The sequence below is a fragment of the Bos taurus genome, chromosome 24 (assembly GCF_002263795.3).
Source record: "Bos taurus isolate L1 Dominette 01449 registration number 42190680 breed Hereford chromosome 24, ARS-UCD2.0, whole genome shotgun sequence".
Taxonomy (NCBI): Eukaryota; Metazoa; Chordata; class Mammalia; order Artiodactyla; family Bovidae; genus Bos; species Bos taurus.
The window spans coordinates 44,276,817-44,301,214 of record NC_037351.1 but is presented as its reverse complement, the minus strand read 5'-3'; the positions used below and the strand labels follow the sequence as shown (position 1 = coordinate 44,301,214).

Here is a 24,398-nt window from a genome sequence, read left to right as displayed (position 1 = left end):
CACCCTAAACTGTGGGCTGCTGCTCAAATTCTGGCAGTGATGGTGATGAAGGGAAAACAGTTCCCACAGTTTTCAAGACTGCTCTCCCCCACAAAAATCCAACAATACTCTTTGTGCCATCTCAGTGACCAACGACAAAGATATTCATTTTCAAAGCTGAAAAGACTTCAACTCCAAAGCAAAATTTAACTTTCTAAGTGGAGCCTGCTTGCATTTCTTTGCATTTGCTTGCAAAAATCTCAAAAGTTTCCATGTACATATAGATAATCTTTGATTTTATATCAGAGAACTCAGAAAGCATCACAAAGTTGTAAATGGGGACAGGAGAGGTGAAAGCACTTACCTCTATGCTAGGTAAAAACACACCAATTTCTAAAGATTTTTTTGTGTGTTCCAAATGTTAAAGAAGATATCAACTGCCCTGGCTTGCTCAGGATTGAAGGGGGTCCTGGATGCAGGACTTTCTGTTTGAAAACCAGGTTAGTCTGAGCAAATTAAAAGTGTTGGCCACCCAGAAAAGTCTCTTCTAGTCTAATTTTTTTTTTTTTAACTGCAACAAATCAGCCAATACACGTAGCATGAGGAAAGGCACAGCCCAACTAAAGAAACAACATGATTCTTAGCAGTTTATTGAAAATGACTACACCAAAGCTCAAAAACCACTGGCAACAGAAAAACTAGACTATTTCTGGACTATAAAGGAGAAAGCTTCATTCATATGGGCCATTTTACCTTCCATCATGCCCAGAGTCCAAATATTAATAAATAAGATGTGAGAGAATTACAAAAACTCTAGTTAACATCCACAACCTAAAACTCCAGAACTCTTGTCAACAAGAAGACTCCTTTCAGAGCTGTTCACAAGACCCAGAGATTCTTGGATAAAAACTTTCTAGACTAGGGCAGCCCTCTGCTATCACAGCTGAGTGCCACACCCCTCCCAGGAAAGGAGGTCTCTATAACCCTCTGCGACACAAAACAAAACCTTAGATCCATCCATTCAACCACACTATATCATTAATCACCTAGAGATCTGTTTTCCACACCCACATTGACTTTGATGAGGAAAATGACAACACACTGAGTTCATCCAACACCGCCTGAGAAGTCCAAAACGTGTTAGACAAAGCCTCAGCAGTCCCCTGTCCCTTCCATTTCTCCAGCGCCAGCTCAGAAGCTCACCACTGGCTCCTGGGAAGATGATCTCTCAGCTGAGAAGAGCCTCAATTTACTATGAAGACTGGGCTTCCTCACTCAAGTAAGCAATTTGTCTATTTTAGAAACATGTACAGAAATGACTAAAACCAAAAGGGTGTTATAATGGTGCTTGACTGTTCTGAATGACCAAAATTTTCAACTTCCTACTCTTCACTATGAGAACCGATGTAAATATCAAACCAAAAAAAAAACCAAAAAGCACCCTCAAAATTCTCTCACAGCTAGCCAGATCTGACCCAGCCAATTGGCTGCTACACAATAAGAACTTCCAGGAATATAATTGTAGTTTTTTTCATTTTGTTTTCAGTCAGTAGAAGCCATAATATTAAACTGGATACTATACCAAGACACAGAAGACATTTTCTGTAGGCCACAAGTGTTCCATCAGAGAAATGAGTAATTTATAAATAAGCAAGTAGCCCCTTAACAGTTGAGGATAAAACGGCAAAAACAAACCGAAACACCTAGTCGACAGGGATCCCTACCTTCTTTTTGGAGTGGCTTCTGTCCTCCTCCTTTGTGGCTTTGCTATTTTTCCCAGCACGGGACACCTTCTGGTCCGACTGCTTGATGGTGATCTTGATCTCAGGCGGGCATATATAGTTCTCCAGATTCTTTGGGGGTTTCTTAGCCCGTTTTGTGGTCTGAATCTTCAGCTTCAGACTCCCCTCTGTGAAATTGGCCTCCTTGATAGAAAACTCCTGTTCTTCCAGGCCATCTCCTGCCACCCATTTCTCACTGTCTGCATTGGAGTTGGAATCCACATCCCGCCCTGAGCCCAGTTCATCCTCCTCCTCTGGCTCCATGCGTTCTCCACCTGCTGGGATTCCCTTCCCAGTCTCCGGAGCAGACAGCAAAGGTTCTCCTGTACAGCTAGGAGTAGTCGAGGGCTTGGCTGAGGAGACTGGCAGGAATTCCGACTCACTCACCCTTTGCCGGGAGCCACTTAAGACTTCCCTGGACTCCATGACAATCCTCCAGTTGCCAAGAGTTCTCAGGAGGGAGACAGGGAAAAGGGAAAGGTGAGAAGAGACGGCACCCAAAATTCCAAGGAGAAAGTGGTCCGGCTGGGCTCAGAGCCCCAGGGAAGGAGACACCGTGAGGTTGTTCAGAAGAGATCAGATCTGCAACTGAGAAGCAGAGAGATAATTAGCCATGGCAGGCAGGAAAAAATGACCCCCAAAGGGAACTCAAACTAAGTTCCAGAAGTCCCATCCTACTTATCTATGGCATTAGAAAAAGAAAAAAAAAATGATTTGAAAAAAATCAAACCAGAAAGTGCACATCCCCAAATTGTATTATATGGGAGCAGAGGGGGAGACACTCGCACAGACACAGTCTTTCACTGAATTGTTACTAATTTTTATGGTTGTGGGTCCAAGAATAAAGAGAGATGAGTCCTCCAGTCCAGTAACAAGCTAGATGCTTCTTATACCAAAGCCACAGCCGGCTGAGTCACCATCAAAGCCAACTATGACGAAAGGAAGTCTAAGTGCTGATACTCGGGTCTGTGGAAACTGCACCTGGCTGGCTTCTTGCACAACTTCCCTCTCACATGTGAAGAACAGTCTGCAAAGCTGAACACAGTCCTGGGCTGCCTGGCCCAAGCTCTCCATCCCCGTAGAAGAAGAGCTTCTGGACTGTTCTTTCTTTATCATCTTTCATTGTGAATTATTTTAATCATGCACATGTCTTGCCTTTATTTCTTAAAACAAATGCAAAGCTGAGGTGAAGGTTTGTAAAAGGAAAACAAAAAGAGTTCAGTAAGAAATTACTTCTAATGCTGTGATTAATGCAAAACAAATGCTAAATGTGTTTCTGACACAAAAGTTTTTTAATCGCTATCTATCTTTTAGATAAAAATAGCCACCCGAGACAGTTTTAATTCCCTTCCTGGCCCTTAAATAAAGTGGCATTATGTCTACATGACAACAAAAAAAAGAGAGAGGGAGAGAGGGAGCATTTCACAGGCCTTTGGAAGTGTCAGGAATCCCTGCAAGACTTTTTATTCTCCCTTTCTCTTCACCAAGCTATCCTTCACCCTTATTCACTCCATGTCCCATTATTCCCAACTTTATACTCATCACTTTAAAGCTCAAAAGAAAGCCCAAATGCTCATTTTCAAGAGAAAACTTCAAGCCCTGGGGCTGCCCTGAACTTCAAGACATCATCTCCTTCTACCCCAGCTGTAGATAAGGTTACAACCAAGCCTTCACAATGGCCACTCAGCAGAAGACACTACAACATACCCTAGACTGTTAGCTTTGAGCCCATCATTTAAGGACTTGACCAGCAAATGTGCCCACCAGAAGTTTCCAGAAATGCCCACAAAGACACACTTAGAACGGCCAAGAACTGGAAATCGAGCAGGTACTTCCACCCTTGGGGATCAGTAGATTTTCAGCTGATGCCCTGTGAGGAAGCCAGCCAGCAAGGCAGCAGGGCTTCAACATGGACCCTGCTCCCCAGAGAAGCCCAGGAATATAATCAGCTCCTGGGAACTACTTAGCCCTGCAGGAAGACATGTTTACAGTTGCTTCCACTTGGGGGAAAACCCAATGAATGCAGCACCTCTGCAAAGAAGTGGCTGTTTGGTGAGAGCATCCTCTCCAAAGCTGTCAACACTGAACAGCAACCTGTGCCCCATGCTACAAAAGGGCCAAAGTCCCCACTGAGGAGCAGAGGAGGGCAGTTAGACCAGTTGACACTTCATGTTTTCTTTACTGGTGAGGTTCCTATCTCATCTAGACTGATCTGCCTACTTGCCCAAAACTGTAGATAATTTTCAAAAAGTCATATTCAAGTCAATATTCATTGAGGCCTCTCTTATTGGTGTCAGATAAACACACTGCTGTTGGAGGCATCAAGATGCCTGAGAACCTGTCCCTGCTTACCTCTACTGAGCAAAAGCCCAGTAGGTCTGTCTCATTCTGTGCGTTAGATTCATACAAATCGGCAGCCATGCTTCTTATGACAGCAGTGCTCAGTGGTTTGCTCCCTCTGACAGGGATCTCCAGTGTAGCATTTTAATATCCTGGTACCTACCTACAAAGCATACTTTGGTCAGAGCAAAAGCTGAGGCATATTCTCCATAAAAAGTTCCTAAACTAAATCTATTTGGACCTTCGAACCAGAGTAGGCCAACAGCTATTGCCGGTTTTGTGATGAGAGAAAAGAAAGTAAAATCTAAACTTTAGAGGAATAGATAAGAGTACAAGGTAGATGAATTATCAGAATTGAGAAAGTATGTTCCATTTAAATAACGATTCACTTCAGAGTTTCTTGTATTTAGTAGTATAAATCAGTAGCTAATGAATATAGGACACAAAGTTCCAAAACTTAAAACTCAAATAGTAAGAGATCCACAAAAACTGAAAATTCAACATTTTTTCTTTTAGTCCTCAAGTCAAGATCCTAAGAAACGATTAATATACAAGTTTTTCCTCAAGGAGGTTACACTCTTGAAGAGAGACTTGAAAAACAAAACAGAGATTTTCACCTCCTATAATAAAGGATAGAAACAAAGGGAAGAGAAAGGGTTTTCCTCTTGGGCAAGGTGTAGACAGAGAGGAAACCACACAGGAAGGCCTCAAGAGAGCATTTGACCTTGAGGGGCTTCGGTAAGTAAAGTGGGAAAAGGCGCGACACGGAAGACAGGAGGGACAGCATGAGGCAAGACCCAGCCAGGAGTGCACAGAGTTGCGTTCGGGAGAGAGAAAGCCGAGGTTCGACTAGTAAGTGCGGCACAGTTGGGAACTGGTAAGAGAAAAAAGGTTACAGCCATATCACGGACACCCTTGGACGGCACGCCGCTAATGAGCTGGATTTTATCTTACGGACGGTGGGAAGCCATTTAAGTAGGTGATGTCAGTAGGCAAGGGGTATTTGCAAAGCTATGCTTTAGAAAGATAAATTAAGGGAACCCAATATTAGAAACAGGGGGACCATCAAGAGGCTTGGATGAAATCCGATTCTTGTTGCAAGAGGACCAACCCAAGGCAGCGTGAGTATTACTTGATGAACACTAGAGATGAAACCATAATGCAGTTTCAAATAATCCCATCCAGGAACACATCAATTCCAGACTTTCCATACTTGTCTACTCTAAGAATTCAGTCTTAGAGCTCACTAGCCATCAAGCTGCATTCCCTATTCAAGTCAAACCAGTCTCCACAGCGGCATTACACACTCAGAGTTCTTTCCACCTTGATATTTTTATAGAATCTCTTCTTATATCCTCTCTCAACCATCCAGGCAATGCCTGGCGTACAACTGGTGTTTTCCAAATGTTTGTTGTATGAAGGAATGAATGGACAAAGGAACAAGCAGATACCAAGCCTTCCCACCTTTCAGGGTCAAGCCCAAGTCTTCACTTCTCCATGACAACATTTTGCAAACTCTGAACCACAGCACTCACTCCCTGGCCTGACTGAACACTGCTTGCAGCTGCAGAGCTTGCCACTAAATACTAGTCATACATGGTCTCCTCATTGTTTCCAGGATACAAATCTTATTTTCCTTTCTTGATTGCAATTCAGGCTCAGGCTGAGGTCGATGATGACTATACATTAGCTTCAGCACCCAATGCAGGATGGGGCACAGGGAGGACTTCCTGAAGTTCTTTCTGAATGAAAATGAGTTAGCCCCTGACAGCTCATCAAAGTCCTGTGGTTCAAACGACTCCAACTGCAGATCCACCCAGGCAGGCGGCCCCTGCACAGTTCGCTGTCTATGCCCCTCATGGCCACATGCAAGAGAGACACTTTCAAAAGTAAAGAGCAAAGACATAAACCTTCTGTTTACTGCACCAGCACACAAAGCCGCTGTTCTCCTTTGGCCTTCTCCCAGCATGTAGCTGTCACCCCAGATTCACAGGTCCAGTTTTTTTGGTGCATCTGGGAAAACACTGGGAGTCCTCTTGTGGCACCACCAGCCAACGTACCCCGTGAGCACACGCACACGCTCACGCACACACTCAGACGAAAGTGAAAACAAAAGCAAGGTGAAAACCGTTCGCCTTGTCACATTCCAGCAGCCAGTGGCTCCTCCAGAGTGGGCAGTGCACAAAGGGCACTTTGTGCTGCTCAGGCCTCTAGGCCAACAACAGTTAACCCGTCTGTGGCTGATTGCAGGACCCGAGGTGAGAGAAGCACTACAGGTACAATAACATGCGCTTAGGAAATGAGCGCTCAGCAGGTCCCGGGGGAATAGAGGGGCTCAGGGAGGGATGTGCTGGGGAAAATACTGAGAAAGCAGTCCAGAGACTGGGCCTGCCTTTCCCCAACAGTGAGGTGCTGAGTCCCTTACTTCGTACTTATCTCAGCAATGAATGCAACAAGACCAGGATCTCTTCCATACTCTAGACAGTGTAATTACACCCAGCATGGTCATAGACCTCTGAGACACTCCAAAGTGGGTACTGTGAGCCTACAGAATTATTTGTCCGAGAGCCAAGGGGAATCTTGCTTGGCTCTATGTGCTTCACGACCCAGATGTGTCCCAGGGAGTAAGTACATCCTCTCTTCTCCATGATCTGTAAAATGGAAGAATTTTTCCTAGTCTAGAACACACTCTCCACCTGCAGCCTTGAGGGAACTCTTACTAATCCTGGAACTTGGTGGAAATGCCAATTCTCAAGCCCCACCCATGGCTGCAGGGATAGACCCAGCACTCTGGCTGGTACCAAGCCCTCTAGGAAGTTCTAATGGGCTTAGACTTTGCCTGGTCTATGTGCTTACCCCTACCAACTGACTTTACCAAAAAGCACTACTACTTTATATTCAAAGGGAATTCTTGCTTACCGTTCATCAGTGGCATTTTATTCATCTATGCAATCCCAACACCTAGAACAGTGCCCAATGAATAATGGGCACTTGAGAAATGTTGGTTGATTGAATTAATAAATACACAAATCTCCTCATGCTGGGCTTCCCATGATTATCTACCTCTCCTATCTGCTTTGCTTCCAGGGCACATTCAGACCATCATCACGCTGACTAGTGCTTTCCAAAGTGTCAGCCTGGTAGAACTGATACAGCCCTTCACTTATATACTGCTACTGCTACTGCTAAGTCACTTCAGTCGTGTCTGACTCTGTGCGACCCCATAGATGGCAGCCCACTAGGCTCCACCATCCCTGGGATTCTCCAGGCAAGAACACTGGAGTGGGTTGCCATTTCCTTCTCCAATGCATGAAAGTGAAAAGTGAAAGTGAAGTCACTCAGTCGTGTCCGACTCCTAGGGACCCCATGGACTGCAGCCCACCAGGCTCCTCCATCCATGGGATTTTCCAGGCAAGAGTACTAGAGTGGGGTGCCAGGGCCTTCTCCATCGCTTATATAACAGGAGTCAAAAGATGTGGACTCTGGACCTAGTTCTGACACCTAGGATCCCTCATAAGACTCTTTTAGCCTCACTGTCTCATCAATAAAATGGGGGGAAAGATGACTTCCTGATCTTCCTCATTATAGTTTTTTATCTTTTTTTCTAATGGAACTACATGCTTCTTATAAGTTTTTAAATAACACATACAATTCATAAGGTCTTAAAGGCAAACAATGACAAATATCGGAAGAGTCTGCTGCCTCATTCTTGACCTTTCCCAAACTCCCTCAGAACTCCACATCCTCACCCCTACCTCAGCTCTTTATTCTGCTAATTCCATAAAGCTGGACACGTCTTTCATCTTTACATTGTGGAAGACAGTAGGCTACCCATATAATCCTCAGGCCAGAACTTTTTCCCCTCAAAACTCTGTAGAAGGTCTTCTAGAACTTAAAGTAAAAGAAGAGAAAATGGAAGCCAGCCTGGTTTTGTTTCCTTTCTAGACAATGAGTTTTATGCTTTTCTAATTGAAAATTTTTTTTATTATAGTACAATTTTATTAACAACAATATGAGGAATGTGGATCTTACTTATTTTTCCTGGAACAGAGTGAGACTTTTGGATCTGAAGTGCAGGTTATTTCTAATTCAGAATCATTCCCTTCAATTATTCCTTTGGCTATTTCTTCTATTCAGTGGTTCTTTCTTTTTTTTTTTTTACCTCAGTTTAGAACTCTACTCTCTGTTCTCCATTTCTCTCATTTTCTCTCTCACTGTTTTTATTTCTTTATTTTGCATCATGCGAGAGCCTTCCCTAATCTAAGGTCCATAACACCAATTTAATTTTGTCTTTCATCTTCCCTTTGCAGATTGACCTGTGGATGTTTAATTTTGCATTACACATTTTGCATCCCTGATCTTTCTTACTTTATCCATCCTTCTTTCTGCTAATTCTGATGCTTTTTCATCTCATAATGCTCTCTCTTTGTTACTTTATGGTCCTTCCCACCCCCCTCCCCACCCTCCGGGAGGCCAGGGGCGGGGCATTGGGGGGTGGGGGTGTAGGGGAGGTGGGGGGTGGTCATGATTCTTTCTGTTGCTGATGTCTGGTAGCAGTCTAAAATTCCTATTTTGCTACTGTTGTAAATAATATCATTATACTATTCTTTCTTCCTTGTTCTGAGTGCTAGGGCTGGTGCTCAGCCACTCAGTCATACCCAGCTCTCTGTGACCACATGGACTGTAGCCCTCCAGGCACTTCTGCCCATGGAATTTTTCAGACAAGAATACCGCAGTGGGTTGCCATTTCCTCCTTCAGGGGATCTTCCCAACCCAGGAATTGAACCTAGATCTCCTTCCTTGACAGGCGGATTCTTTACCACTGACCTACTTGGGAAGCCCTTGTTCTGAGTATTTCATCCCTAAGGTCTTGTGTTTTATTCTTTCTCTTTACTCACGCTCTAATGAAGAAAAAGCCATGCAAGGCAGCCTTGGTCTACAAAGAAAGTACTAGACAACCTTTTGACTCCACCTTCTATTCAGCTTGAAGTCAATCATAGTCCTCCTCTCAGAGCTATGGCTGTTATCAGTGATCTGGTCACCTCAGTTCCTCGCAAACAGTGGTGTGCTGGGGCTCATTAGAGCCCATCCATGTTAGTTCTTCCCAACTCCACCTTCAATAATGTCAAGTTGATAGCTTGAAAATCAGCTATGGTGGGAGTGTTTATACCACAAGAACAGCAAACTTAACAAATCAGGGCTTAAAAAAAAAAAATCTGGAGAACGAAGCATTAAGCATTTACACCACTGATAGCAAACATCTACATACTACTGTTTGCAGGTTCTTCCGTCAATTTCTTTACAACTCCGAATAGCTGAAATGCACAATGTGCACTGTCCCAGAGACTCTTTATGTCTTCCTCAGAACTTTCCTTGAGGAAATGTCTCTGCCCAGAAGTCAAAATCTCCTCCCAAACCTCCCTCCTCCAGTCTTGCCTATGTTCTCTGAAAGCTGTAGACTTTGAGAATATGTATAATGATGTTAGGGAAGAGACAGTCTTTGGTTGTTTTATTAAAGTTGTCCATGCGGAAGATCTGATGACGGCCTAGTTTTCTTGTTGACAGAAATTGTAAGTTTCGGATCTCAAAGGGACAAATTGTGTAAAAGGATGGAGTGTGAGCCTCTGTGGCTTCAGATAGGGAAGCAACTGTATTTTTAACTGAGGCTCGTCGGCATATGTAAGAATCCCTTCTCAAATTCCAGCAAGAGATGGATCATCTGTCTGACTTCTGCATTGGAGTGGTTGAGCATTCATCTTTCCATGTGTCTTCTAAGGTATTTAGGTGGAGAGTCAGAAGTGGCCTTTTCCTCTTGAGGGATTTTACGTGTGTCTGGGATCCTCTTTTGCCCCCTTGAGTTAATGCCTTTTCATTATTCAGGCCCTGGTCTGAAAGTCTACCTGCTACAGAAACACAGAGTAAAAGCTCCATAAACACCGATGAAGTGATCAAGCATCCAACCCATGTTGTTGTTGTTTAGCCAATAAGTCATGTCTGACTCTTTTCTGACCCCACGGACTACAGTCCACGAGGCTCCTCTGCCCATGGGATTTCCCAGGCACAAATACTGGAGTGGGCTGCCATATTCTTCTCCAGGGGATCTCCCCAACCCAGGGACTGAACCCACGTCTCCTGCCTTGGCCTTCCCTGAGCCACTAGGGAAACAATCCAACCCTTGCCAGCTTCAGTCAGTGAGGCCAAAGGCAGCTCTGCACACAGCTCTCTGACCCTGCAAACACAGCAGTGGTCTCCAGCAGAGAATGCAGATCAGACTCAGTGACTTTATTATGTTACGTGGACTTCCCTGGTGGCTCAGGGGTAAAGAATCTGCCTGCAATACAGCAGCCAGAGGAGACACAGATTCGATCCCTGGGTCAGGAAGATCCCCTGGAGGGGAGCATGGCAACCTACTCCAGTATTCTTGCCTGGAGAATCCCACAGACAGAGAAGCCTGGTGAGCTACAGTCCATAGCGTCACAAAGAGTTGGACACAACTGAAGCAACTTAGCATGGAACCACACACACCTATATGGTACATTCCTGACCACAGATCACCTCCTCCAAGCAGCACTGTCTGAGTACTCCATCCAGCACATTGTAGAGCAGCGTGTCCTGAGGTGCAGCTTTGCCCAAATCCCATTGACTTGCATAACTTCATATAATTCCCTAATTCCTCTGGCTGGCCTGTCCTTTCTTCACCACCTGGTTATCTCTAAGCCATTCTTCAATAATTGGGTCAAGTTTCACCCCCTTCATAAAGACTACTTGGGCCTTCCTTTTCTCGTACTTTTCTCTGTGTGTACAAATGTATACACACATATACACAGTCACACTCACAGATGTTCTTACTCTCACTTTCCTGGGCATTCTGCTATCAAAGCATTTGGCAAACTGTATTGCAATGTTCCCTTATTTATCTCTCCCACCAGACCAAAGACTCCATAAGGAAGGGGCTGGGTTTTAAGTGGGTCTCTACCATATACCAGAGAATAGTGAACACACTCAGTAAGTGTCCCACAGCAAGTGTCTAAATGATGTTTCCTCTTGAAAAGAGGAATGGAAGTAGCACTGCTTTGAGGTCATGGGTTTAGATTAGTTAACCTCTCTTTTCCGGTGAGCAACTGTGTTTTCAGGAATTATACTTAAACTGTTTGCTTCATTTGGAAACTTGGTAATAATCCTACCTCAAGGGTAAGGAGTAATTGAAGATCAAAACAAGATATTTATGAAAGATCATGTTGGGATCACCATAGTGGGTATTCAAAACTTTAAGTGAATTTGATTTACTCCCACAGTCTGTGTCACCCACACTGGCATTAGGCCAAATGTTGCCTTCTCCTCCCAGATTCCAAGTAAAGCCTGTGGTTTGGGAGTTGGAGACCAACCTCCTCCACCTCCCTTTACAATGGGAAGCACATACAAGTAGTTTAATTTGTATCCACTAATGAGTGTTTTGAAGTTGTTTGACTATTGCTTTCTTCTTGTACTTAGTTTGTCCTGTGGAGGAAATAAGACTTAATTCAACCACGAATTCCAGATTCAATTCTGCACTCTGCCATTTGGAGCTAAGTTCAGTTCAGTTCAGTCGCTCAGTCGTGTCTGACTCTTTGCGACCGCATGAATTGCAGCACACCAGGCCTCCCTAGGTAGACTTAGGCAAGTTCTTTTTTTCTCCCAGGGTCTTGTCATCCACATCTGTAGAAAGGGGAGGTGATGAGGTGAACTCTGTTGTCCCTTCACCTCTAACCTTCTCAGCTGCTGAGCCTTCTTTCCTCAACTTGACAATCAAAAACCTTTCAAAGACAGAGCTGGTACCCCACACCTCTTCATAGGTTTTACTGGCTCTGCAGCTCTGCTCAGTTATTCAGTTCAGTTCAGTTGTTCAGTCGTGTCCAACTCTTTGTGACCCCATGGACTGCAACACGCCAGGCCTCCCTGTCCATCACCAACTCCCAGAGTTTACCCAAACTCATGTCCATTGAGTTAGTGATGCCATCCAACCATTTCATCCTCTGTCGTCCCCTTCTCCTCCTGCCCCCAATCCCTCCCAGCATCAGAGTCTTTTCCAATGAGTCAACTCTTCACATGAGGTGGCCAAAGTACTGGAGTTTCAGCTTTAGCATGGATCCTTCCAATGAACACCCAGGACTGATCTCCTTTAGGATGGACTGATTGGATCTCCTTGCAGCCCAAAGGACTCCCAAGAGTCTTCTCCTACACCACAGTTCAAAAGCATCAATTCTTTGGCGCTCAGCTTTCTTTATAGTCCAACTCTCACATCCATACATGACTACTGGAAAACCCATAGCCTTGACTAGACGGACCTTTGTTGGTTTAGCCTAACACAAAACTAAGAATTGGTCTCTGTGCTCAGGGATCTCCATGACACGGAGAGGCAGAATCAAACTTCCGAGGCCGGAGGCCAAACGCGTACTGTTAATCAACAGTTCCAGTTCTAGCTGCAAAAATAGTGCCTCCTCTGGGAACCAATAACACAATGCAATGGTAGAATCCTTGGGTACTGGACCCCCAGGGAAAGGTCTCAACAGCATTGCCTGGGCCAATCCTCCAGTTTAAAGGTGGAGCTCTGGTTTGGGTGTACTACCCATTCTCTGCATTTCTCCATGCAGTCAAGAAAAGCACACACTTGTAGTGGGAGAAAGGGTTGAGCATAATAAATGGTCTCTATAGGCATTATCTATTTAATCTAGACAACAGCCCTGTGATGCAAAAGACACACCCTCATACTAAAGATGTGGAAATGTAAATACAAATGTCTAGAGAGGCAATTTGCTCTGCACACACTACCTGTGCCAGATCCACAATCAAATTCAGGCTTGTATGATTCCAAAGTCTGTGCTTTTACTTAAAGATCATGATGTCCCTAAAACAAAGTGATGCCAGCTTTTGGCCAAATGCTCCTAGCTACTTTTATACATGAGTGAAAGTTGTCCAGTCGTGTCCAACTCTTTGCAACCCCATGGACCATACCACAGTCCATGGAATTCTCCAGGCCAAAATACTGGAGTGGGTAGCCTTTCCCTTCTCCAGAGGATCTTCCCAACCCAGGGATGGAACCCAGGTCTCCTGCACTGCAGGCGGATTCCTTACCAGCTGAGCCACAAGGTAAGCCCGCTTTTATACATGGGAGCTCTAAAACCAGTTTGCCATTCGACTTGCCACATCACTTACATTCTCTGGGCATCAGTTTTCTCATCGGCCTCCTAATCTCTTCACCAACTTCTACAAGGAAAAGAAAAAAATAACACACACAGAATAGCACCTAAATAGGTTAAATATGTAGGGTTCACCTGTAAGAAGTAACTGTGATCATAATATCTTTTGTGTAAGTGTATTAAAGAAGACACCCACATAGTAAAGAAAATGATCCTAACTTTGAACATGGAAATAGTACATAATAAGTGTTAAGTTTATTTGTTGATTTAAACCTGAGATTTACCCATTTTACAGATAAGAAAATGGAAGTAGAGATATTTGTTGAAATCACATAGGTAGTTCTATCTGACCCCAACTGTCATTTGCTTTCCATTGAACCATAATGCCCCCAAGTCTTGAAATATCCAGCATTAGTAGTCACTTAAACTGATCCTCCACCATACCACATATAAACTGGGGATGAAAATGGTAGAGTTACCTGAGGGCAATGCAGCTAAACTGAATAACTGAAGAGATAATAACTTCCCTAGTCTTTCTTTCAAGGCCCCTTAATTTTGACCGCACTACCTGTTCAGTCTTAATTCAAATTCCTTGACTTCTCAACCATCTGATTCAAAACTGCTTTGCTCACTGTCATTAGAACGTAAAGTGTAATCTGACACTTAGACGTTTGCGCTTCTGCCACAAAGGAGATGCTAGGCATACCAGAGAGTAAACAAATACTGGCTCCATTTCCTGTCCTTTATGATATTTCTCCTTCAGCTATCCTGAACTGACATTTAAATATTGCATTGTTACTGAAATTTGAACATGTCTCTCTCCAATTACGTTTTAAACTCCTGGAAATGAGCACCCATGTCACAGAGCTTTTTTGTTCCTCCAAGTGGCTGATTCCATTCCGAATGCTTACACATAGTTTTATTTTTTTTTGTCCTAAAGATGCCTCTTTTGAACTCCACACTGAAGAGCTGGTGGCTAACAGGACTAGTAGTGGGCAGGACAGTCAGATGCCAGGATCTTCTTGTGTGTGGCATGTGTGGAATTCCTCCAACTGGCACATACCTCTGCTCCTCACACCTACCCTCCTCACATTCTGAAAACTCCAGTCATGGCTCCCATCTCAGCACGGGAGACACAGCCTTGACCCGTTCCCCACAGCACCCCACCCCATCTGTTGTGCTGACTGACACTCACTCCACAGAGCCCTAGAGGACCATCTCCTGCTTCTACTCCTCCACTTGTTTTTAAGAGTTCTTAAGGAGTCTTCCACCAGATTGCAAACAGAGACAACTTCCTCTCCATCTCTTGGGGTCCCCACAGCACCCATCAGAGTCTATGACACTCCTGTTTAAATGTAAATGAGGCCTAGTTTAGTGGGCCCTAAGTGTCGTTCTTTCCGCTGCTGTCAGGAGACTTCAGACCAGCAAGGTGTCTGCTGTAGTGACCTGTGGCTCAATATCAGCCAGCTGGACCTTCAGCATCAGGGCCTCCTTGTTCCTGTCAGATGCAGTACATGATCACAATTAGCATCTGTTTCCTGGTGGCAATTTCAAATTCACATTCAAACTCTGTCCCATCTCTGCTCTTGTGCCAAAGCTAACTGGGACACCAAGAATGTCCCCTGGTTCCAGTTCTACCATCAAACCTAAAACCACAACATTCTTGAAGCCTTCCCCGACTGTACTTTATCCCTGATCACCCAAATAGCTAATTCCACTTAGATCATGCTCCCATTTTGGCTGCAGACTGATGCTTTCCATTTGAGCTAAGCCTGTCTCTTGAGATATACTGTCCATTCGTCAAGGGCAAAAGCCCCATCTCATACCAGACCTTTCTCACCCAACATTGCCAAGAACAATGGCACAAACTACAATGCTGAGACTTTAACAAACATTTGTGGATCCAAAACCCAACTGTAATTGAGCTCCAGAGTACAAAATAATGAGCAGAGAGAAGGCCCACAGGGCTTTCACATCAAATCATCCTTTTTAGTCACCATTATGAATCAATACTTAAAAAAAAAAAGTCAAAACTCTCATTGCTTGAATAATAATAGGTCACAGACATACCACCCAACAACTGCAAGGGACTTGCCACCCAGAGTTTATTATTTTGCTACAAGCACAACTGTGCCCCAATTGCTTCTAATGGGAGTTCTCAGGCTACAACATCGGATTCATCAAATTTACCATCTCCAGCATCTACATCTTTCCAGACCCAAGCTGAAACCCCCCAAGCCCAATCTTTCCACTGACAAATCTCTCAATCTTAAACAAATAAAAGGAATAATGAAGACATTTCTTTGTACCTAATTAGACTAATCGAGTTGCTTGCCTTTTTTTTTTTTTCATATCCCAAGTCCTAGAGTAAAAGTAACTGAAGCATCTCAGTAGCTTGTAGAGCCTTGCTGGTCTGAAATACTCAAACAGTGTGCTCCTAGGTAACTCAGAATGACTGCTGAACTCAGGTCAAAACCCAATTTTCCTATTTCCACCCCAACCCTAACCTCAGAGGCCTCTGGCTTTGGACAAACTGCAGGTCACTCCCTCTCATCTCAAAATGCATGCAAACCAATTCACGCATTGTTATTGAACACAGGCCATGAAAGGGCAGACTCTGATGTGAAGATTGAACAGACATCCCAGGAGCACAGGCATAGCCCTAACCTTTATGCCCACTGAATCTACACAAGAAAACAATGCCTAGCCCCCTAGACCCATGAGGTCCAAAAGCAACCACAGCAGAGATTCCAAACGCCTACTGAGCACAGAAGTAGTAAGCAAAGCCCAGAAAGGGAATACAGTACAGATTTTCCAGAAGCCATCTTCGTCTGCTTTGTCTGAGACAAGCCATTTCCCTTGTCTCAATTTGGTCACTTCATCAACAGGGGCCAGTTTTCAAAAGATGTACCGGATCAATCCTTTTCTTTCTTCCACGTTATTCACTATCGTATTTCTTTACATTTAACTAATCATCCCCCTCCTCTTCTTTCCGTGTCCCCAAGCCTGGCTCTTTGAGTTTCTCCTGGTCCCATGTCTCCTTCTGTAACTCTCACCACAGCAAACACTTAGCAAAGGTCACGATGTCTTAGTGGGAGTAATGTAGACAGTTGTTGGGGTGCTACTAAATGAGGTTGAGGAGTTCTGAGCTTTAAGAAACCTTTAAAATCCTGGGACACTTCTGCCTATAGAGTCACAGAATTTCAGAAGGGGCCCCTCGTCCACAATAATCCAAACTCTTTCTCTTTACTGTGGCTCAAGCTAAGGAGCAGAAAGGATTATCCTATACCACGTGCTGACCGGGGGCCAATCCAGCCTGCCACCAGTCTTGCAGGAGCCCGTGCCCAGAACTTTCCCTTCTGAGTGCATTTCTCTGCTCAGCCTTCTTTTCTACTGCAGCCAGGCGCACTCAGTCACCAAGGAGTGAGAAGCACTTGGACTTAAGTAACAAAGAAGATTGCATGGTTAAGTGCCAAAATGAGTGTGGTGGACAAAAAATGCAATCGAAATTTTCAGAGAAAGTCAAGAGCTATGTGGGCGAGAGTGGCGAGCAGGCTCTAGTAGGTACTTAATAAATATTTTGATGATTGAATGAATAAGTGAATCACTGACTGATAAGATGTACATGCAGTAAAGCATCATTAACTCTCAGGCTTTGCGGGAATAACTGAGAGTGGGTGATTGCCCCTGAAAGATAGCCAAAAATATAAAAAGTCATTGACATAAGTGCTTATTATTCACTTTGTCTAAGAGATTCTCATTGTGTTGCTTCACTGTGCAGAGCTTTCATGTATCTTAAACAACATTCACTTTTAATATTCTATCGCTGCATACATTCTGTGATTCATTCATTCTCAGAAATCATTCATAAGTAGGACTTTGTGGGGGCAACCTTGGCCCCATCCTTCAAGGACTCACAGCCTGGAGAGGTGACTGACAACGAAGAGCAAAGCAGTATAAGCCAGATGCCCGGCAAGTGCTTTAATCCTGAAATGCTCTGGAAACGGCGGTGAAGAACTGAGAGCTGGTCAGGTGTCCTAAGAGGTAGACACTCTGGCTAAAAGGGACCAGTTGGGACACTTTCAGAGAGAAGGCGGTGACACAGAAGGAGCAGAAGTGTGGAGGTGGACAAGTGTACAAGTGCTCAGGGCCAACAAGGAAATCAGTCTAAAGGGAACAGAGGCCTATGTGTGCTGCATTAAACGAGGTTCACCGGTGAGTTCTGCAACATGCCCAGTGCAGGCTGCTGAGCAGGGCGAGCCAGGAATCATGGGAAAGAGAAAGGGGGGCAATGCAGAAGAGTCTGTGAAGATCGACCCTGATTCGAGAGAACTTTCTGGGTTTGCTGGGACAGATACAATCTTGCTATCGGTTCTGTTCTTTAGAGAGGATACAAATTCTGTCTTGACTGTCATTTCTCAGCCACTGTGGCTCCCTGATGGAAACCCCCCCACACACACACACACACACACTCACCACCCATTACCTGTCCTCTCTGTGGCTCTCCATGTCTTTTTTCTTTTTTCCTTGAAGAGTTAAGAATGAGAAGGAATTCTTAGTGCATATATATCTTTGCATATATATCTGAGATCAAGAGTCTCAGACAGTATTGAATTTGGACTCAAGGATCCATTAGTGCATCCTTGAGTCCAAATTCAATACTATCTGAGACTCTTGATCTCAGATATATATGCAAAGTAGGTATCCAAGAATTCAACTGATCTGAAATACATATACTATACACATTTTCTTTTTCCTTTGGTCAACTCAAGAGCACAAAACAACTATTCCCTGACTGTCTTAGAACACAAGGGGCCCCTACAGGCATTTCTAGGCATACCAAGAAGCTATTAATCTCCAAGCGATGGTGACAACAATCCCAGACACCAGTTTCCAGGAGGCAGCGTGGAAATCCTCTCAGAGTTCAATTATAGAAATTAGCTGGTATTATTTAATCCTCAAAACCCCTGTGAAGTAGGCAGGGTAAGCATCTTTTATCCTTATTTTACTGATTAGTTTACTGAGGCTCGAAGAGGTTAAATAACTTTCCAGGGACACTTAGCTGGGAAATAATAGGGACAAAATCCAAGGCAGATCTTGTCACTTCAGGTGTGATGCTCTTCACACTTTATCAGAGCCATCTGGTCCCATGTGGGCCACCAACTTGTGTCATTTCAGCAAGTCATTACATCAGTGGCCTCATCTTCTGCAAGGGGATAAAAGGCTTACCTAGCTTCCCGCCTTAGAAAATCAAGGGGGCAAATGTGATATAAAGATAGTTTTGAAAAGAAAAGTGCCGTGGATATAAAAAAGTTTGTTTTGATGCAAAAAGGTATATTGGGTCAGAGAAACATTTTTCCAAGGTGGCAAAGTTCTAAAACTCTTATCGACTCACCATTCATCCCTTCTTCCTTTCCAGCACTTGGAAAGGTAGAAGCCTCTACCTGCCTGGGGGTCAGCTTAGCTGGCCTTGCCTGTAATTTATTTCTCATGGATCTGCTGATGACAACCCATCATCAGCTCCTGGAAAGGGGTAGCTGCTTCCTCCCAAGAGATCCTGTGGACTTCAGGGATGCTCACATTCTCCATCTGACCCTGGCTTATTTGCTCTGAACTGGACAGAAAGTCAACTGCAGGTTTCTACACCAAAGGCCATTAAAAAAAAAATCTTTCCTCAATCTTAGAGGGTACTCGCTTAAGGGGGTAAGAAAACCAACTCTGAAAGGGAAGCTGCTCTGACCCGATTCTGAAAATTCCGGATATGAAATGTAAGGGCCACTAAGTTGGACTCAGTCATCTACGGTCACCAGTTTCCCCCAATACTTGGTATTGTCTCAACCCAGTGTGTCTAAGGGGGCATAAGAATCTAGTAGTAAAGCTAAGCGAAAATGGACATAAATACTTAAAGCCAAACAAAAATGTAAGTTGGCATCTTTCCCCTGAATTCATGAAGTAGTACATTCTGTGGGCATCTTGGTGTTTACTTTTCTGCACTTATCAAGTGTTTGGCTGCCCAAAAGTATCTGCAGTTTCATGAAGAGTTTGTGAAACACCAGGGTTTCCTTTAGAAACAATTCTAAATGAAGTTCAAACCTATGGCTAGATCTGATGACTGGGCTCCTTATTTATGCACATGCATGCATGAGCAGTTGTGTCTGACTCTTTGCGACGCCATGGACTGCAGCCCACCAGGCTCCTCTGTCTATGGAATTTGCCAGGCAAGAATACTGGAGTGGGTTGCCATTTCCTCCTCCAGGGGATCTTCCTGACCCAGGGATCGAACCCACATTTCCTGTGTCTCCTGCACTTCAGGGAGATTTTTTACCCACTGAGCCAACTCCTTGTTTAATCCTGACCCAAAACATTCTGGGAAGCTCAGCAGGTTTCACAGTGTACCATAAGATCATAGGATAGCAATGGGACTGGACTGTTTCGTACCCTTCTTCGCAGAACCCAAGGGCCAAGCGCAGCGATATGTGGCCAGGACTCTATGAGCTTCCTTTTCTCAGGGCAGTGCTACCCCTTCAGGACAAGAGCAGCCTCCTGTCTCTGCTCCCTACTCCTCCATCCCGAAGAGACAGATCCCACACAGTGGGTCCCTGAGCAAACTCAGTAACATTATCTCCTTTTTTAAGGCATTGCAACTTCTGACAACATTAATGTGTTAATAATAATTTATCCCATTCTCCTGGCAGGAACAAAACTGAAGCAACTTGAAATGCCATCAGCAAAAATTATTTATTTTCCATTCCTGAGCAGTGAAGAAAACAAGATCTCATTGGCCAGGTCCACTCTCAATAGCTATCTGGTTTCAATTAAAACTTCAAGTCTCCAAGGGAAAAACTGGCATTCTGAGTTGCTGAGGCCCAGCCAAGTTTCAGTGTCTCTACAAACTCCAGAAAGGATGTCCCATCCAACCAGCCAACCTCTCATCTTCCTCCTTTTGCATATCATATAGACTTCAGAGCAGAGACTAAAGTACAGCTAAAAATAATGACCAGGTTAAAAGAACTCTGCGCTCCTAGAGGTACATTTTTTGTGCCAGTGAAGTATTGATTCTGCTCCTAATGGAAATGAAAGTCAAGATAACAGCAGAAATGGAATCAGGAATCCAGGGGAAAGTACCTACCTATTTATTTCTTCTTCAACAAACTCCTGCCTCCCCCCACTGACCATTTTCAACTAAATTTTCTACAAAGATTCCAAGTACTGTTTTCTCTTTGCCCTCAGCCCTCATTTTTAGGTCAAGTGACTTACAAAGTAGCCTACCATGAATAATGCACACACAGGACCAGAAGTCCTTGTGGTACCAAAGGGGCTCCTTGGTTCACTCGAGGATACCCCTAGGCTTCCCCTGTGTGAAGTGCAGAACAGGGCTTGCCAGCGATGCCTTCCTGTGGGATGTTCTGATGTTAACATACAAAAGGTCAGATTACACCCGTTCACTTGCCCAGCCCATTCGTGAACACATAAGGCAGTTGATACTATCTCCCAAGCTATAACTGGCCCCTTCCAAACCATATCACTGCCTCTCAGTCAATCATCCTTGTATTCACTACAAACCATTCCCCACCTCCAATTTGTTTATTTCACTGACACATCTATTTTCCCTGCTAACAGAAACAAGTCTGCTTTCCTCCTCTGGCTTCCGATAGCATTCACTCACCACCTCCTCCCCTCTGCCCCCGCTCAGATTACTATAGTGGCTAGCAGTTTCCAGAGCCCAGCTCTAACACCGATTCAACTTCCCAAGACTAAGACTTTTATTTTCTTAATGGGGGAGGGGAGATGGTGTGCAAAGCAGCACTTTCTGCATACCTGGTCTCCTGTCTTCTCAGGCTACATTCCCTGAAGTTGGCAAATCTCTGTGTTTAGCCATACTCTTCTGATCTGCCCTAAAGCCCTTCTTTGGTAGCAGGCAAAGTAATTAAGTACAGAGGACAATACTGCATCTTCAACTTCACTGGGACTTCCAAGTGAGAGCAAAAGAGATCATGTCTCCTTTCAGGAGTCTTGGAATGGCAGAAGTCACAAAAAGCAGGAGAAAGGGGAAGGAGTGACCAAGGATTGTAAACTGGCTACATTTTAAAGTGCTACAAACTTTCTCCTCCCTCACAGGCCCCTGAACAGTTGGCTCCACCTCCCCATCCCAGCCAAACAACATTCAACTGGGGTGTGTGAGGGTAACTCTCTCGGAGCCTGCTGGTCTGGCCCCAGTGTTGCAGATGTGGCCGCATAGAACAACACCCTTCCTCTCCTCTCCTCTCCATGCTCTTCTTTCTGAGCCCACTCCTGCCCTTCCAAAACACATGAGCATGCATGTGCACACCTACACACATGTTTTGAGGATAAAGATGGGCTGGGAAGGGCAACCTGATCTACCTGTGTAAACTACAGGATAGTAAGAGATGGGGCAAGACTGCCAGACAGTTTTGGCAATAATAACTTTATAAAGTTAGATTTTGCACAAAACTACAGGAAAGGAAAAACAGGATGAAGAGTAAAGGAATGAAAAGGAACAGAATTTTTAAAAATAATGTAAGAGGAAAACAAGTAATATTAGTATTTCCATAAAGACCATGGACTCCAACTAACTTTTTTAAAAGGTGTGGATAGTGGTGGAGGGGATGGGGAGGCTTGAAAGAAAAAGTAGCTGTGGTAGAATTCCAAAATAAACTGCCCTTTCAGAGGAGAGCTTCTGCAGGGATAAAGAGACACACAAATTGGCCTTTTAGCATTAGATGTCAACCATGAGATTATCAGGACAGTTTATTTGAAGCGGAAATGAATCGGAAATCCTTCCCTCAACAGTCCTCTTAGACCAATATGTACACCATCAGAACCCACATAGGCACACATAAAGAATAAATGCAGCATCAAGGGGCAGTAAGAACCCCCTCCCCACACCAGCAGTACCTCTAGCCTCATCTCATACTTCCAATTGCACAACTTTCCGATCTCCAAAGAAAATATTTCCAGTTGGATCCTATTTCAGAATTGTAACTGGTGCGGGTTGTGGGAGGAGGGGTGTGTGCAGCCTGTCGGGGATGGGGACTGGAAGACAGCATTTCGGTAGTTACTTATTTTTGTAGAGCCAGCATGCTCTACCGATCAGAAATTGCTATTACCCAACAAAGCTTCTATCACAAACAGACACCAAAAACAGCATCAGCGTTATCACCATCTTGCTAAAGATCTGCCCGGTCCAGTTTACCTGACTTTGTCTCTGTGGAACTTCTTGGACAGTATTGTAGTCAAAGGGATAATGGTTTGAAAGACAAAAACAATAAATCGATACTGAAGGGCTCCCTTTCAGGAGTTATTTCCCACTGGAAACCACCGAACGGGAAAGCCTGTCGTTAATTCCCAAGCCCACGGCTCCTCTAGAAACACACACAATGCGTGCTTTCAAAAAGGGCATTCGTCTGCTTTTAAGGGAATTCCTGTCTTTTCAGAGTCCCAAAACCGGAGAGCACGAGAGAGACTCAGATCCATTGATTAAGATTTTAAGAAAAAGACTAACACAGAGCTACGACACAAGCACACACCAACCTTCGCCGGCTGGACCACTTCTTCCCTGTTCTTCTTTCTATTAACCACACGTTAGATTCTGATACATTCCCCCCCACCACCACCAACCTACCCACCCACCCCCAAAATCCAACTAGATACAATGTAGCTCTCTAGCTCCACTTAACCTGCAAGTTACAAAGAGAGAGGGGAAAAAAATATCCTGCCGCCTTCCCACTCCTTTCCCTACCCCCTCCCCCTCTTGAGTCCACTCCACCAACGCCAAACCCGCGAGCCCCAGCAGTCGGCGGCCGGACGGAGGGAGGGAGGGAGGGTGCAAAAGGCGGGGGGAGGGGGAAGGCCGGGGCGGAGTGGGTGGGGGGGGGATCAGATTAGGCCGAACTCAATAAGGTCCCAGACCTCCAGCCCGACGCTGCCACCCTCGCCGCCACCACCGAGTCACTTCAAATGAGCCAGCATCTTTGCCCACGGCCGGCTGGCCGGAATCGCGCCCATCCTCCGCAGCCTCGCCGGGACCGGCATCCCGCCCCTTCGGCCCGGTCTCCCAGTTCCCGCCGGTGCAAAGTCAAAGCCCCGGCGAGGCAGCGTTAACTTTTGCACGCAGAGAACACACACCGCCCCTGGCCCCGGGCGTGCGGGGGCCCGCGGCGCGGCGGGAGGCTGGGCGCCGAGCTCCCGGGCCAAGGTCGCTGCGCGTGCTCACCCACGGCTCCGGCTCCGCTGGCCCCGGCGCTCGGTCAGATCCCGGCTCCCGTCGCTCGCCCGAGCCCCCGAAGGTGCTGCTGCGGCAACTCCATGGCGATGAGCATCTGTCACACGGCGAGCCGCGGGCGGGCCGCCCTCGCTCGGGGGGCGCCGGGGCCCCCGGGCGCGCGGAGGCGGAGGCGAGCGGCGGGCGCCCCGGCCGGCCCCGCGCTTCCCGCCCGGCGCGGCCGCCTCCGCCGCGCCACCGATTTACAGAGAGAGATATCAAGGGGGAAAATGGCGTCTCCGGAGCCCGAGGAGTCCTGGAGTAATCACATTCACACACACACACACACACACACACACACACACACACACACCCGCACGCACACACTCGCACACCGCGCGCCGCGGGCCCGGCTAATTTTAGCAGGAACCCCCCTCCCAAATTATATATATATATCCCAGTCTATCCAATCAATGCTATTTTTTTTTTTTTTTCCTTTTCTTCAAAGGATGGATTGGAGCCTTAAAAAAAAATGTTGCCGGGTTCGGGCTCGCAGGAGGCAGCGCGCGAAGGGCGAGGGCGCTTTTGCTGAGCTGTGCAGTTCGGTCCGCGGCGCCGGGCGGCCCAGCCCGCCCGCTCGTCTGCCCGCGGTCGCTAGTGCTGCCACCGCCGCCGCCGCCGCCGCTCCATGGCCGCGCCCGCCCCGCGCCCCCGCCGCGTCCCCTCGCCACCCGCCCGCGTCCCCGGCGAGCGCTGGAGTGGGGTCGGGCCCGAGTGGCTGCCTCCCGCGCCCTCTCTCGAGTCCCGGAGTCCTAGTGAAAGGAAGGGGGAGGGCGCGGGCGGGGGAGGGGGAGGATCGCAGCGGCCTCGCGGCAGAGCCCAGCGGGGACCGCCACCCCG

The 24,398-nt window shown here is 45.8% G+C and overlaps 1 protein-coding gene across 4 annotated transcripts in view; it reads right to left on the bottom strand.

Annotated features, from left to right (window-relative positions):
* Positions 1-24,136, bottom strand: part of SETBP1 (SET binding protein 1) — a 409,029-nt gene extending 384,893 nt beyond the window's left edge. For 3 of the 4 annotated variants that reach the window (XM_059881067.1, XM_024984548.2, XM_024984552.2), the window contains exons 1-2: positions 23,511-24,136; positions 1,704-2,348 (exon numbers count right to left, since the gene is read on the bottom strand). In XM_059881067.1, the coding sequence (XP_059737050.1) occupies positions 1,704-2,186 (483 nt within the window). In that variant the 5' untranslated portion in view covers positions 2,187-2,348; positions 23,511-24,136. Of the gene's footprint in view, positions 1-1,703; positions 2,349-13,292; positions 22,899-23,510 lie in introns of those variants that run through there. The other variant, XM_059881068.1, reaches the window with a different exon arrangement.
* Positions 24,137-24,398: the final 262 nt, after the last annotated feature.